General features: G+C 44.5%; 1 protein-coding gene across 4 annotated transcripts; it reads right to left on the reverse strand.

Annotated features, from left to right (window-relative positions):
• Nucleotides 1-353: 353 nt before the first annotated feature.
• On the reverse strand, nucleotides 354-8,836 carry LOC136508073 (disease resistance protein RGA2-like). 4 transcript variants are annotated; one of them, XM_066502683.1, is made up of 2 exons: nucleotides 8,281-8,836; nucleotides 354-3,069 (listed from the first exon to the last, which is right to left on the reverse strand). In XM_066502683.1, exons 1-2 carry the CDS (start codon nucleotides 8,683-8,685, stop codon nucleotides 655-657), a joined length of 2,820 nt encoding a protein of 939 aa, XP_066358780.1. In that variant the 5' UTR covers nucleotides 8,686-8,836; the 3' UTR covers nucleotides 354-654. The 4 variants fall into 4 exon arrangements, with proteins under 4 accessions (XP_066358780.1, XP_066358783.1, XP_066358782.1 ...); XM_066502686.1 differs by lacking the exon at nucleotides 8,281-8,836 and adding an exon at nucleotides 4,906-5,895; XM_066502685.1 differs by lacking the exon at nucleotides 8,281-8,836 and adding an exon at nucleotides 4,662-5,895.
• Between the last annotated feature and the right edge of the window lie 7,486 nt (nucleotides 8,837-16,322).

Genomic DNA, 16,322 nt, shown 5'->3' on the forward strand with positions numbered 1-16,322 from the left:
CCGCGCGCGGACGGGCAAAATTACCACGGACTGGTTTTTTTAGGAGTGAAGTGACGATCGTTGGCCTCGGCTGCGCACATCGCAAGGCAGGACGAACAGCGCTGCAGATCAGTCAGAAGGCGTTGTCGCGCTAGCCACCAGCAGCAACCTCCTTCCTGCATCAATCATAGTGCTGCTGCTGCTGCTGCTCCGCAAGACCGCAGCAATCCAGGTCCGTGAAAGTGGAAATAATCCTATTGGCATCACATGCACTTTGCATGTAACTCCTCCACTTGTGGGCAATGTATTGTTTTGCAACCCTCTAAGTTGTAGAGACAATGTAACACTACCAAAATATAAACAATGGCTCGTTCAATTCGTTTTCAAATCCCATGGTAATATACAACATAAATAGATCTCACAAACACATAATGCCGTTTTCAAATAAAATGATTACAGCAATAAATCTCAAATCTGTCCAGAATTCTGGTTGTATGTTTATCATACGCATGCCAAATCAAACATTTGGCCCCAACTATACCTCCAACTTGGCACAGTAGTAAACATTAGCTGAATCTTAATTACGGAGGCAAAACAGTACAGTAGTAACCTTAACACAAAAATAAGGAGAAAACGTGGCACAGTCAAAGGGATTTGCAGACTTGGAAGAGAGCCTTAAAAAGCATGAGTGATAAATTTGTCGGGAATGTGCTGGATCTTTTGCCAGTTTGGATCCTCAACTGTTTCGCATGACCTCATGAACTCCTCGTTGCATGACATGAGACAAAAAAGCTCAAGGGACCGGGGCAGTGCTGGAAGGGAACGAATGTTTGGACAACACCATAGATCCAGTTGCTGGAGTGACGTCAGTTGCCCTATATTATCGGGCAACGAGGGCCAGTTGCTGTCCCAAAGCATAAAGCAACGAAGATGGACGAAGACCTCAAAAAGTTCAGGAGCCGGTTCAAGTCGAGTGCACTTGACGAGCCAAAGATAATGCAACCTCTTTGGTCCGCCATTCTGCTTACCCACCATCCAGTTTGGGTACGTCGAGCCGTGGTAGTTCCTAATGCTTAGCCTTTCAACATACTTTGAGGGGCAAAGACCCTCAAGCACCTCTGCTTCAACTTCAGGACTGCAACTCGTATAGACATCCCAGCATAGTTCAAGCATTGTCAGCCGTTCCTTGTCTGCAAGACTAGCTTGAACAGCCTCCTCCTTGCTTTCAACGTTCTCAAGATTACTGATCTGTAGTCTGCCTTCAAGTTTGTTTAGGTCCTTCAGTTGTCGTAGCTCGAACCCCTGTTTCTTCATTACACTGAAGTTTGGTATCACTTGGAGCCGTTTAAGCCTGCCAATATTTGGAATATCCAGATCTACAAAGCTGCTTACACATCGCAAGTTGACAAGGTGATGCATAGTTTTACCACCGGAAAAAACCACATCTTTGTTATAAGAAACATCTAACAGCTGAATGTGGTAAAGCTTGGTAATACTACTTGGTAAAATTAGCGTGCTGCCCAAATACCCATTCAAACGAAGATACCGTAGATGCTTTAGCTGACCAATACATTCCGGGACTGAGAAGGTGTGACCATCACTATCTATACTGTAATGTAAAATCAGCACCCGCAATTTTCGGAACCTCCTGAACATTCCCTGAAAGACTTCATCATCAGGTGGTAAGTGATCATCAAATATTAGAGTGCGTAGATTCTGCAATTCAGAAATCTTGTTGGCAACCATGTTTATATCAGGACTCCCAACAAATAGATGACGAACATCTGGGGGAACTTCTCCTGTGAAATCTTTCTCGATTCTGAAGCAATCTCCTCTGGCGGCCTCTTCTGCTATATCACGCAGCAGGTCATGAATAGTGAAGTAATCAACCTCACACACATGTTCTAATCGTCTCTCTCCTAGTTGCAGAAATGAGGCCGACAATAATTCATCGAAGTACTCCTGACCAATACCATCCAGTTCCTCTTCATCATTACTTGTCTTTATAAACCCTTCCGCCATCCAGAACTGAACTAACTCCTTGCGTTTCAAATGACGTCTTCTTGGGAAGATACTGCAATAAGCGAAGCAACGCCTGACCTGCTCATCAAGATGCTGGTAGCTCCACCACAGAGCTCCCATGGTGTCATTCAACATGGCCCTGTCTTTTGTTCTTCTCCAAAACTCAACATTGGGTCTTAGACATAGTTGTGCACCCACGGCTCTGGCTGCCAAAGGTGACCGCTTCAGCTTTTTTGCAATGTCCTCTCCAAGCATTTCGAGTTTGACTCTATCATGGTTGTCCTCTATCGTTGCATCTCCAAGTGCATAGTGCATGAACATCTCAAAGAATGCTTCGTCATCCAGATCAGGTATTGGAATACATCTCTCTTCTACAGAACCCAGAGCCAATAATGCATCTCTGCTTCGACTAGTCACCAGGATCTTGCTTCCTGTTTCGCCAACTTTGAGGGGAGAAAGTATTTGTTGCAGTTCTTCTTGCTTCCTCGCATCCCTATTATTGTACCAGACATCATCTAGTACCAAGAAAAACCGTTTTCCATGCAGTTTCTCCTCCATTTTTTCTTGCAGGGCGTTGCGACTATTGAATGTAGGGCATGGACTCCCTGTAGCGCCCTCCATCAACTCCCTAAAAATCACATCCAAATCAAATTTCTGAGAAACATGGACCCACATAACAAGGTCAAAATGGCCGACTTTGTTCTCTTGCTTGTCCTTTTTCTCACGGGCATACACAACTTGTGCAAGAGTTGATTTCCCAGACCCGGCGATGCCATGGATGCCAAGTACAGAATAAGGAATACCACTCTTGCTCTTTTGTTGACCATCGCATTCTTTCTTATGAAGCATTGCTATGACCTTGTCACGTTCCTTATCTCGACCGAATACTTTTAGCGGAGGAGCTCCAGTAGTGACTGCACTACATGAATTAGCAGGAAAATTTTGTCTCCCATTAGAATTAGCTACGCTTGGCAAGTTCAGGTGTTCCAAAATCTGGCATGCATCATTTATAATCATCTCTATCTTCTCAAGGCCATTCTTCAACTGTTTTTTTGACATACCACTCTCCTAAAAAACAAAACAGTAGCAAGATAAGGCCATCAAGTAATCTTTTTGTGAATGATGTGTATTTTTTTTGTTGAAAAGTACAGGTTGTATTCAAATACCCCTCCTTCGAGAAGTAGACGAGATGATGTGTATTTTTTTTGTTGAAAAGTACAGGTTCTATTCAAATACCCCTCCTTCGAGAAGTAGACGAGATCTCTGACATTGATTATTGTCTCCACTCTCCAACAATTCTTTTTTCAACATTACCTTTATACGTATCAACTAATAAAAAATAACAAAAATCCAAAGTACCCTCTATATACGCTTCTATATTAGACGGTTTTGAGACTTTTAGGTCATGTTTGTTTTAGCTTTGATATTGTGAATTCCATCTTGGAGGTTGTAACAATATGCAATTTGCAACAAATAGACGCGTATTCAAATAATCCATAGGACATATTGTTACAATCCAACAATCTGCTAACCACTAGCTTGCAGATTAATTAAAATAACCTACAGTGACCATGAATCTTCATCTAAATTACCAACTTCTTTTAGTATTATACCCATTTCTATATTGTTATTAGTATAGAAAAAAAAAGTCAAGGCATGTATGCATGCTGTCTTTGAACACATCAAGGTCTCTAATTCGGGTTTCGGTGATTGATGAACGCAAGGACATGTGGCTAACTTTGTTTTGTAGGGTTAATGACAAAGAGTTAGGGGGTGTTCGGGGCAGCTCCAGCAACTCCAGATCCAGCAGCTCCAGATCCGCAAAAAATAGCTCCACTACCACTTTTTCTAGCCAAACAACCCCAGGTCCACCGGCTTCAGATCCACCAAAACATGGGACTAGTTCCCAGATCCACCAAATCCACACAAAATCCATGGAGCTCCTCAAGGGATGCTCTAAAAACTTACCGACCATACCACTGATTACACACCCAAAAGCCTGTACCGGTTCGTTCTGTTTCTATCCGATGTTTCTTCTCCCTCGGCGTGATTGTCTTCGCGCACCCATCTCGACCCGCCAGCGTCCTACACCCCGATGTGGCCCCGCTCGCCCCGAGCCTGCCATCTCTCCCTCCTTCACATCTGCCCCAACCATGGCCGCGACCAGCAACCTCTCCCTCCTCCGCACCGCCCCGGCCGTGGCCGTGGCAGCCAGCCTCTCCCCTCACCGCCCCCCATGCAATGACCGCGCTGCCTTCCTCCCCGCCCCCGCCCTCGCGCCCGGCCAAGCCGCGTTGTACCTCGCCCTTGCCCCCATGGCCTTCTGAATAATCTTATATTTTCTTAATTGCCTATGAATCCAGATCCATGGTGGAGCTCTCCCAAACAGTTTTCTTAGAGTCTAGATCCACGGTCGAGCTGGTGCTTTAGATTTACTTTTGTGGAGTAGGAGCTGTCCCAAACAGATCCTTAGTCCATATCAAGGAACTTAGTTTTCTTAGCCCTGGTGATTGGATTCAACGTATGGTGCAAGAAGATTTGTTAAGGCTAAGGACATGATAGCTCCTAAGTCCATTACTTGGAGTTTGGGACACTTAGTCTTAGCGTTAGGGATTTCGTTTATCTTTGGCCATACTGTTAAGAGGAGACAAGATTAGCACCTTGATCACAGTTCGAGTCAAGAACATTTTGATGCACACATGAGAGATACTCCAAGCAAAGTTGATCAAGAGTGGCTAGAATATATAGAGAATAAGTCAAGGATCTCAAAGAAGTTGAAATGGATAAGATCAGACTTCAAACAGAGCTAGAATATAGTTTTAAAGTGCACCGGATCGGTTGATCAAGGCCAAAGGATTGTCTGGTGACACTATGTCATACTGAATGTGCGGCATTGTCACTCACCGGATGATACAGTAAGGGGTCCTATGTGGACTGGCGGATGATTCGATGACATTGTGCTGTGAAGGTTCAAGTAGGACATGCCTACTAGAGTGCATAGTATGATCTAGTAGCTCCTTAGACCCTCCATATCATTCAGTGATACTATGTAGCGACTAGCTCAACTTAGACAAGCTTACTAACATGCACTGTATGATCTGCTATATACCTTAGTGGTTGTACTGTATCATCCAGTGAGGAATATTATGGAATCTTTTAGGAGTTATTGTGGAAAAAACAGGAATAGAGGGTCACTAGATAATCCGATGCCTCTCAGTGAGGTATGGTGGATCGTCTGATATTGACTTTCTCAGTACATATTTTCCAGCGCTAGGACCTCACCCTTGGCCTAGATATATGCGTTCTCTAGCTCATTTGGAGGTCCCTCCGACCTTGACAGTTACTTAAATATTGCAAGTCTTTGCAGATGGTTTGAGTGCAGTTCAAGTCAAGAGGGGGTGCTTGTGATTGACTTAGTGTGCATCTTTGTGCTCTTGGCTTTAAGGTTGATCAAGTGAAGATCTAATTGTTAGTCTTGGAGTTTGTCAGCTCCTAGACAGCTGGGTGGAGGTCTAGCTGATCTTGTCGATGGAGTTGATTATTGTAAGGCTCCTAGAGGTGTGCTTAGCCGGGTGGAGAGTGGGTACTCTTAATGGATCTTGAGCCTTTGTGACTCAAGAGAGCTCAACCCTCAGTGGTTGCTCCAACATGATCTTGGGGGTAGTGGCAACTACTCAACACTACCGGAAAAAAATAGTTTCTCTCTTGTTCACTTATTTCTATTCAGTAGCATTATTGCTTGAGGCATTGTGAATCTCATTCTAAACTTTATTTTGTTTTAGTGTGATGAACTAGATAGGTTTCTTTCTAGGATTTTTTAAGGACCTATAGTTAGTGTGTTCTTACTAAAGCATGGTTTAGTTTGGTAGCCACAAGGAGTTACTTAGTTTGCTTTTTGAATTGAAGTAGTTTTAAAGCAGGTTCTTACCTAGCGGTGAATTAGTTTGGTTGGGTTACGGTTTGTTGTTTTAAATTTTTATAGCCTCAATTCAAACCCCGCCACCTCCTTTGAGGCCATTCGATCCATATAGTGTGTCACCATGAAGACCATGTATACACATATGTATCAAGTAATGAGTATACCTATAAGAAACTGGGACCTTAGCAAGGGTTTAGTGATTTTGGTGGTTGATTAACAACATAACCATTAGTATTAAAAATGTTTGCTAGTATACATAGTATTTAGTTTTATGGATGCAAGAGATGGACTTGAGCTAGGATAAGATGAAAATTAAGGAATCAACACCTCAAATGAACACTTAAGAGCGATCGTGCAGGACCTTAGAAGACAAATAAGAAACTCAAGACATCATAAAAGTGAAGCCCGGACAATGGATGCCAAGAAAGGCACATAGAAGAGCACCGGAGTGCTAGAACAGGAACAACAGTGTGCTGGAACAAGAGCACCAAAGAAATTCGGTGGGATTCAATCCAAGGCAAGTTGGAAGCATGCACATGCATACTTCCAGTGAGTGATGCGGCGAAGATTGAGTACAGAGAGTGTGCATAGGCGTGGTGGAGAGCTAAAGACAATCCGAAAAAGCACCGAAGAATAAGGGTGCAACAGTGAGGTTCCAACGGTCGGCTAATGGCTAGTCTACGTGTCAGGCACCGAATTCCTCTGGTGTGGTCACCAATGATCTTCGGTATTCGCTGCTGAGGCAGCCCTTGCTTCTAACGGCTAGTTAAGTGTGTTGGGCTATATATATCCCCATACCCGTCCATTTGGAGTGTGGAGTTTAAGGAAGCTATAGTTGAGCTAAGGCTTAAATATTTGTGCTCTAGCCACCATATGTGCTTAAGAATTAGGTGATTAGTTAAAGTGCTTAGTTTAGTGCTTAGGCTAGTTAGAGGCTGCTTTAGCGCTTGATCTAGATTTAGGCCTAGTGTTTAATGAGGTTTGCATACCTCTAAGCTATTGATGCTTGCGTGCACCAAGAGTTATATACATGGGGCTTGTAATCTTTCAAGATCATACCAATCGCGTTTGTGGCGTGGCCGTAGATGTTGCACGAGGGACGAGAGGCCCTCGGCGTTTTGCCTGAAACTATCCATAATGAAGACAATGGGGAGCGATCTGAGAGAGGCCACTTATCCATGAAGTTACTCGACCAGGAGCACATACACATGGATGTAGTAATAAAATATCAATGTTATTACTATAGGGCGGGCTTGGTGCAAGCGGTAGAGTCTTACCGCCTGTGACCGGAAGGTCCCGGGTTCGAGTCGCGGTCTCCTCGCATTGCACAGGCGAGGGGTAAGGCTTGCCACTGACACCCTTCCCCAGACCCCGCACAGAGCGGGAGCTCTCTGCACTGGGTACGCCCTTTTGTTACTATAGGAAAATGTATTATTTGACTAAATATTATAACATATATGCAATTATGTATTGATAATTCAATTATACATACTATTATACTATAGTATTTTGAGGAATATACGACTATATTCATAGTTTTTGCGTAGAGGGAATTAGACATCTCAAGCACTAGTGTGTTGGCTAAAAACATCTTTAATGTGATTGTAATAACTAAGAGTGAAGTCCAGGATAATAAATGAAAATAGGGAATCCAGAATACAAGGGACCACAAGTGTTGTGGCTTCACCTTAAGAGAAAACTCTTATTAGGAATTACAAGAAGTAATAGTAATGCATGTATGATGCCTGCCACTGTGCATACCACAAATATATTTGTTCAGGAGCAATGTGCACATCGTTTTCCACTGTTTAGTAGTCATGCAAGATGTCTTCTCAATGACTTACATATCAATTATAATAGTAATGATGTTAAATTAAAAAAATAAACATCTAAGTTGCTACTTTATGTAAATTTGTTATATTTTTACTGAAACATCACGACCTATATGCATTGGTAATTCAATTATAAGCGATGCAATGTTTTTTAAGAAAGATATACGAACATACTCATAATTTTTTGTCAATGGAAAATAGACATTCCAAGGCTTCAGGCACTAGTGTAAATCCAAATTGAGATTTGAGAATCTGGAATAGAAGGTATACAAGTGCTTTATGGCTTGAGCTTAACATGTGGAAGAGAACTTTTATTATAAACTACAACGGCTAAGGCCAAGATTAGGTGCCTAAAATCTGGATTTATTTATGGAGTCACACTAGATGGGTTGCACTAGAGGCTAATGTAGCTCAAACCAAAGTTCCAATTAAACACATATTACATGTTGAATCGGGATGAAAAAAGCATACAGGGTACCTGGTAATAGAATCACATGCGAGTAATAAGAGAAAGCAAAGAAAGGCGACCTGATCTTTTAGGGGGGATCCCGGTGTGGCAGATTGGAGCTTCTTCTTCACCTCCCTCATCCGTGAAGATGCCTCGCCGTCTAACTTCACCTCATTATCCTTGATCTGTCTCTCGAGACGGTAGTACTCAATATCATCCAAGATGTCTTCCGCCTCACAGAAAGCCGACTTAAGTTCCCTGAACAGCTTCTCCAAACGAGGCCTGTGCGGGCTCTCCTCCACAGCTTCCATCACCCGCTCCAGCAGCAGCAGCCTTGTCTCAAGTTGCTTAAGCTTCTTCGGTGCGTCAAAGCCGAGGTAGGAGAAGCCTTTCTTCAAGATATGAGAAATGATGGGCGAGGCGAGCCATCCTAAGACTTTGATGCCCCATCCTACAGCTACAGTAGCGGTTACTGGATCCGCCATTAGAAGCCGCAAGCTCTTGAGGATGTTCCAGGGGTAGCCTCAGCCCTCAGGAGAGATGGAGGGAGGGTCCGGTGTGAAGATCCAGTTTGGCGAAAGCTCGTCGACGGCTGGCTGGGTCAAGGCTCAACGCGCTTCCTGCCGGTCGACGAATAAGCAAGACACAGAGGGTGAGTAAATTTCCATCCAAATGCCTGCTAGCTGCTGCGGCAAGTAATGACGCCCACAAAGGCAAACGCTTTCTCATTTTTTTTTTGAAAAATTGGCTAGTGGACACTCATCAAAGGTGACTTTTGTCATAGGCCATTAAAAAAAGTTGTCTTTGTTAAAAGATACTATAAATTGATACTCCCTCCTTTCTGAATTATAAGTTGTTTTAACTTTTTTTAAACATATATTTTGCTATATATCTAAGCGACTTATAGTTTGAAACTGAGAGAGAAGTAATTTGCTAGTGGACACTATAGCTCTTACAATAACATAGTTTTCCCTATTCAAACAGATCACAGTATACTTATAGAGGACGTATGCCCCTGCTGTTCGAACCAACATTTCAACAATATAACCAAACAGAGAGGTCAACATAACAATAGGTTGATTTGACATTTCAGCTAGTTGACTGATACAGAACGGTACATAATTTGGCAAGGGAAACAGATAAAGAACCTGGTCATCGATCGTCATCACAAGGCAAGAAACAAAGAACCCGATCATGCATCAGGGAGAGCAGATTAGCCAAGGGTGCTTGTACCGGTCGAGGTAGATTGGAAATGCACTATTTGGCCTTGGTATAGGGTATAGATGGGTACGCTGTTGATCTATGGGGTGTGGATTGTATTGTACTAGAACTAGTATACATGTATATGCAATTTATAGGCGGTGGGGTCAATGAGAAAAGCTTGTGAGCGACGACAGAGGAGATTATAGGTACCTCCGATGGAGTTTTGGACGGACGCAACAACGTTCACAGATGGCAACCCAATGCTGCTCTATTCCTTTGTTCTCATCAAACACAAAGTTAAAATAACCAATGCTTTGCCGGCCTATGTGAGCTGTTTGGTTTTTTTGGACGGACGCAACAACGTTCATAGATGGCAACAACGTTCACAGATGGCAACCCAATGCTGCTCTATTCCTTTGTTCTCATCAAACACAAAGATTATAGGTACCTCCGATGGAGTTTTGGGCTTTTTTTTTTCTTATGTGAGCTGTTTGGTTTTTGGAAAGTCCAAAAGCTAATATAAAGGAAAGTCCAAAAGCTAATATAAAGGTGGTAAAAAAAACACAAAAACAGGACCTAAAGGTTCCTGTACGTGCATCTATTAGTGCTAGCAGGTAAAATTAGCAGGTGAGGCCACACATTACTAGTAGTTAATAGACCAACTAATTGTTACTTCCTCTAGTTCAAAGATCAAGAAACGTACTTAATTCTCTCTCAACACTAGTATTGTATCTATGTACGTGTGTCTAGAGAGAGCATGCCTTATATTATGGGACATGAACAAAAATTGGTTACGCCTTATATATTAAGATGGAGGGAGTAGTAATTAGTACATTTTTAATATTTGAGTTGGTGGAGGGGTACTAATTAATATGTTTTTTTTAGCAAAAGAGTCACCCTTCTTTATATATCAGAATAAGAAGTACAAACTCCATAAGGAGACGAAGTAATCTTCCTACTAGAAAATTAACATAGCTCCTAGCTAAACAATGACCATCAAAATTGGAGCTTCTTCCTTCGTTGACGTATTCCACTCTTGTGAATCTATCCTTCCTGCTCCTGATCTCCTGGATGATGGAGCTGTGCGTTCCAAACCCTACTCCGTGGATGCTTCTTACTGCGTTGACGCAATCACTAGCCACCCGGAATATTTGGAGATCGAGGTCGCTGGCCAAAGCCAGTCCCTCATGACATGCCACCACTTCAGCTATTTCCGCGATATCCGTGCATCCCTCCAGAACCAGCGTCGCTGCCCCAGCAGTGATGGATCCATAAAAATATTTAGGAGGGGCTGGACTGAATAGAGAGCTAGACTAGCAAAGCTTCCATGGCTGAAACTTCTAGGGGAGGCTCAGTGGGGGCTCCGTGGACACAGCAGCAGTAGGGGGTCTTGAGCCCCACCCGCCCCACTGCTGTCTCCGTCCCCCTAGGAATTGCCATCTTCATCCCTAGTCACAACAGCCACCAAAGCCATGGTCGAGTTCTTGGAGATCACCGCGTCAACATTAATTTTCGCAAAGCCTCTTGGCAGTTTGATCCAGCGCACTACTGGCCTCCCTGCCGCCAGCTTCTCCTTGTTCTTCGGCGTGATCGAATCCAACTCGTTAATGAATCGCTCCACAAAGCTTCCAGTGCCCTTCGCCATTTCTTCCTAGGCCGAAGACTCCACCCTTCGCTCTCACCTTGCTGGAACACCGAAGGTTTCTGCATCCTTCCGAAGGCTTCCCCTTTAGGGCATCTCAGGTGGTCCCGTGGGCCTTCGCACCATCGTCCTTGGCAACTTGTGGGCCTTCACCTAGTCCTTCTGTCAGAGCTCCTATAAAAACATTATATGAAAAAGAGCTGTGTTATTTTAGGCCTTCGAGTGCAAGGCATGGCCCCAACAACGCCATAGCTAAGTCCGGTCGCGAATTTCCACCTCTGGAACCTTACTGGAAGTGACTGGACACCAGGTGAGGGTGCGTCCGGTCCTACTCTGCAGCGCGTTCGGTCACAACTTAAGTGCACCGATGATCGTTGAGATCGCGTGGTGGAGATTCAAAAGAGGAAACACGTGGCGAGCATCGGGCAACCGGACGCAGGGGTCCAGCATCCGGTCAACCTGACCGGCGCGTCTGGTCAGCCCGTGTTTTAGTGGACAGAAGAGCCAACGTCTCTATTCGTTGGGGGCTCTATTTAAAGGTGTGTGGCCGGCTCTAGCTGATACTCTTGGCAATTTGCATTGACATAGCAACCTTGTGAGCTTAGCCAAAGCTCTCCCACTCATCTCCATCATTTATTCATCATCTTTGTGAGATTGGGAGAGAATCCAAGTGCATTGCTTGAGTGTTTGCATCTAGAGGCACTTGGTATTCGTGTTTCGCTGCGGGATTCGCTTGTTACTCTTGGTGGTTGCCGCCACCTAGACGGCTTGGAGCAGCGAGGATCGTCGAGTGGAGGTTGGTGATTGTCTTCGGCTCCGATCGTGGTTATTGTGAGGGGTTCTTGACCTTTCCCCGGTAGAGAGCCAAAAGGTACTCTAGTAAATTGCTCGTGCCTTGTGTGATCCTCAACTTGTGTTGGTTGTGTGGCACCCTATTGAGGGTTTGGCGTGTGATGCCAATTAGCACGTGAACCTCCAAGTAAGTGAATCGCCACAACGAGGACTAGCTTACCGGCAAGCAAGTGAACCTTGATAAAAAAAATCATTGTGTCATCATTTGATTCCGAGGTGATTGGTCTTCATTGGTATTTATTCTTGTGATTGATTGGTTCATTCCTCAACTCAGCGGTATAACCATCTTGCTCTCTCTCTCTCTATATATATATATATTACCGCAAACTAGTTGTCAAGCTCTTGAGTGTAGCTAGTTGTGAGACCTTGTTAGTTTGGTTAGTGTGGCTCTTTAGTTAGCCTTTGAGAGCACACTAACTTAGTGTAGTGACATAGCCATTGTGTGGATAAAGACTATAGAAACTAGAATTGTGGTAGGTGGCTTGCATTTTAGTAGGCTAGCGCAACACTCGCTTCGCCTCATATTTGTCTAACTGGTTTGCTAAGTGTTGTTGTAGAATTTTTTAATAGGCTATTCACCCCCCTCTAGCCAATAGGACCTTTCAATCACGATCGGACGGTGGAGTTTCTTTCTCGTGGGATCAAAACCAGCATCCAGCCGGCAGCCCCCTCAAACCCTAACCATTTCTTTCTCCTTCCCCGCGTTTCTCGCATGCACAGGCAGCCCCCACAGCATGGAAGTACCGACGGGAGATGATGGCGCCGCCGTGGGGCCCTTCGCCGGAGCACGCGTGCAGCTGCGCATGGTGCCATCGAATGGCCTCCCGACCGGCGCCCTTTGGTTGGAGTCCGCGCGCGGACGGGCACAAGGTGGCGGTGCGGCTCCCAAATTTCGACCGGTGGCGAGCCCACACAGGATCCTGCGGCCCTCTGTAACATCCCGAGTTTTCGTGTAACAAAAAATACGAGCTTTTTAAAAATTTTCCTGCAACATGTGAATCATGTAGTCGCTAGGTCGAACCTAAGCCAACCTAGGAAGACTCACTAACAAATCAGTGCATTCATATAGAATTGATTGTAGGAGTGTGCCGTTGTTCTTGAGTTGGTTTCAGGTTTCGAATTTCGTTTGGTGTTTGGAGTGCACAATGCTGTAGCAAAATCCCTCTCAAATCATCTTAGCAAAAATGGGAAACCCCCCTGCCTTTTCCCAAGCAAGGAATTGGAAAAAAATCCCTTTCCTCCTCTCCTTGAATTCTTCTCGATCCCCTTTGAATCCATCTCAAATTGTAGCAAATTCATCTCGAATCCCCTTTGAATATCACTGAATCTCCTTGAATTATAAATGAGAAAACCCTTTTCCCTTATCTTGGGCTCAAACCCCATAACCAGCCCACTCACCTCTCTCCCATTCCCACACCCGCCATCCCATCCTCTCCTTTTCTCCTAGCGGCCCATGCGGCCAGGCCAAGCCCACCGCGGCATCGGCCCATCGTGGCCTCCCTCCTTCCCTGTGTGAACCCAGTAGGCCGGCCTGCCTCGCATTCCCTCCCTTGGCCCAGCTCTTGTCTCGACCCCCATAGGCCCATTCGTGAGCCCCCATAGGCCCACGTGCATAGCCCGCTGGCCCAAGCCATGACCCGCAGGCCCAGCAACCGCCACACCCTAACTCTAGCAGGACTCCAGTCCTAGGCGCCGTCGCCGCTCGAACTGGCAAGCCACGCCCCTGCACCCACGACACCACCTGCGCCCCGATTCCCATGTCCACACGATTCGCACCGCGTGTCTCGTCTGTAGCACGGATGACGAGGATCATTGGAGCCCCTAGAACCCTAGCCCGTGGCGTGTACAAATACACCAGCCGCCGCCGCCAGCTCGGCCTCTCCCGGTAGCCGCCGCCACTCCCAAATTTTTTTTTATTTTTTAGCCCTTTTTTGAAAAAATTTCACAAATATGCCCCTGGAGGTATGATTTCAAAATCTGGACCCTTAGCTTGGCGCCATCGTTGGTGGCGCCGAGCTTATACGTCTCAGCGCCATAGATTCTGGCGCCTAGGTCGGGGCCACGTTGGCGGCGTGGGCGCTGACATGGCAGCCAGCTCGGCGCCGTGGATCTTAGCGCCAAGCTCGGCGCCATGGATCTTGGTGCCGAGCTTGGGGCCGTGATTATTGGCGCCGAGCCCTGTCTTACGTATGGGCCTTTCCTTCCTTTCTCTCTTTCTCTCTCTCTCTCTCTCGAGCACAACCCCGCTCGGCTGCACCCATAGCGGGGGTGGCTGCTCGTGGAGGGCACCATCGACTCCACGTGCAGGTGCTCCATGGATTCGATCCGGGCGGATTCGATTCCACGCAGATCAGATGGAGCAGCCAAGTTTGGCACCTCGAGGAGGAAGCAGGTCTGCCATGGTGATCTTCTCTGGACCGCAAGGTCTTCCGCTCCAGCAATCGCCACAGCTCGAGGACGAGCTATCTTCGAGGGGTGTAGTAGTGTTATGGCAAGTAGAGCCAGAGCCGGCCCAGGGCCCACGAGGCACTGTAGCGACGCGGTACTGTAGCACATGATTAGATTAGATTAGATTGTTTGGTTTGTTAGAAAAGAGATACGTGGTTTGGTTTTTTAGGAAAGATATATGTTAGATTGATTTGGTTATGATATTTCCTTAGGGGTCAAGTCAGTCATCCCTATAAAAAAGAACCATGTATCAGTTATAGTCAAGCAAGAAGCAACAATTAAGTTGCTGGCTTCCCTTGGGAGCCGGCCGTCCCTGCCCTCTCTCCCTCGTGTGAACAGTACCCGCAGGTACTGTAGCTCCGGCGCCGCCTCTCCCTCTCAATCCTAGCAGCCACATAACAGATGGTTACGTAATTTTCATTTGATGCACATGTTTAATTACATTATGTGTGATGGGCCTAGGAGACACATTTGAAGTAGTACATAGTAAATTAGTAATCACAACCAGAATTTTAGACTTCTCCTAATGATATAGGCTTCTCCTAGTGTTTTAGCATTCAAAATTTAGTATAAACTTTCTCTATTAAATGTCTCATAGTGTGGATTTCCATGTACTATGACTAGTAGTAGTGTTTTAATACTACTTAAAAACACTACGAGAATTCCACTATTTTAGTAGTGAATGTTATTATAAGGTCAGATGATGATTATTAAATTAATGCCACACTAGTGGTACTAGTGTTTTAAATTGTTGGAGGAAGATAAGTTAGTATGAACTTAACTGTTGATCGTCAGATGATAAGGATTATTGACATATCTAATGCATAAAAAATGCAACTGATTTATTCATGTATAGAATATAATAGAGGTGATGCATAAAAATTACATTTGTAAGAAAATTGCTGTCCCCATAAGTTATTTGATGTGTGAATAAGCATTTTTGTTAGGTCACTTGTTTAGCTTGAAAATCGCCGACTAGATTGTCATTAGTTTTTATTCCTGTGGTCGACAGTTGTGATACAACCAAAGACTTGGTTAATCATGCAGGATCGACGGCAGTGTCTATATCGCTCACATGGCGTAGACACTCATGAAAGGAAACATGTACATGTTATAGGGAGCAACGTTGCTGTAACTACACCAGCCGTAGGACAGGGACATGCTTGGTTGGACTCTAATAATGGTAAATGACACCTAGTTATTTGGAAATGAATGCAAAATAAACTATAGCTAGTTAATTTCATCTTTTACATAACAGATGTGCTATGATGAAGTAGGTTATCATCATTTATCATCGGTTCAAACTTTAAACTTTGCATAAGATAAATCATTACATGAAATTCAATTTATGTTAATCCTCACACATGCATGAGAAAAGTACTGCTGGTACACAGGAAGCCTGTTGAATAATTAAATTAAACAGTAAGTGATTGTCAAAAACATGTTGAGAACCATGAAAATTGCATGTTATGTGTTCAAAGATCATAGATACTTCATAATATGAACATGAACTGATAGTTCCACTCAGACTAACCATGGCCTTGAACTAGTTTTGTTGACCGCCATGCATCATTATCAACCAAAACAAGAGAACAAAATTAAGTGATATGTGGTGAATCCTTCAGGATTCCTGAGCACCACATGAATGCCATACGTGTAAGCCAAACATACCAATTGATTGCGACAAAAGATAAGGGAATTGTTAGTTATAAAGAAATTTCCCTACATGCAGAATAGCGTACAACAGTTCTTTCTCACATATGCCACAGTTGGTGCACACACACACACACACAAAAAAAAAAAAAATCTGCCATAGAACCTGATTGCCGATGCTTCCAACTTTGAGACTCAAATCTCAAAATTAAACGTTGAAACAGTTCCAACTCTTCACAGGTATACCTTAACCTTTTCATAGCATAAGCTTAGCTGGTACAACAGGGGGTGGATGAGCTTGACTACATAGATAACAGATGGTGC

The sequence above is a fragment of the Miscanthus floridulus genome, chromosome 15, assembly GCF_019320115.1.
Source record: "Miscanthus floridulus cultivar M001 chromosome 15, ASM1932011v1, whole genome shotgun sequence".
Taxonomy (NCBI): Eukaryota; Viridiplantae; Streptophyta; class Magnoliopsida; order Poales; family Poaceae; genus Miscanthus; species Miscanthus floridulus.

Bases quoted from the DNA above. Each gene is read 5' to 3' on its own strand.
- LOC136508073 (XM_066502683.1), bottom strand. From the start codon at position 8,685: ATGGCGGATCCAGTAACCGCTACTGTAGCTGTAGGATGGGGCATCAAA. The intron at 3,070-8,280 runs GTCGCCTTTCTT...TTTGTTTTTTAG, and splicing joins GATCCCCCCTAAAAGATCAG to GAGAGTGGTATGTCAAAAAA.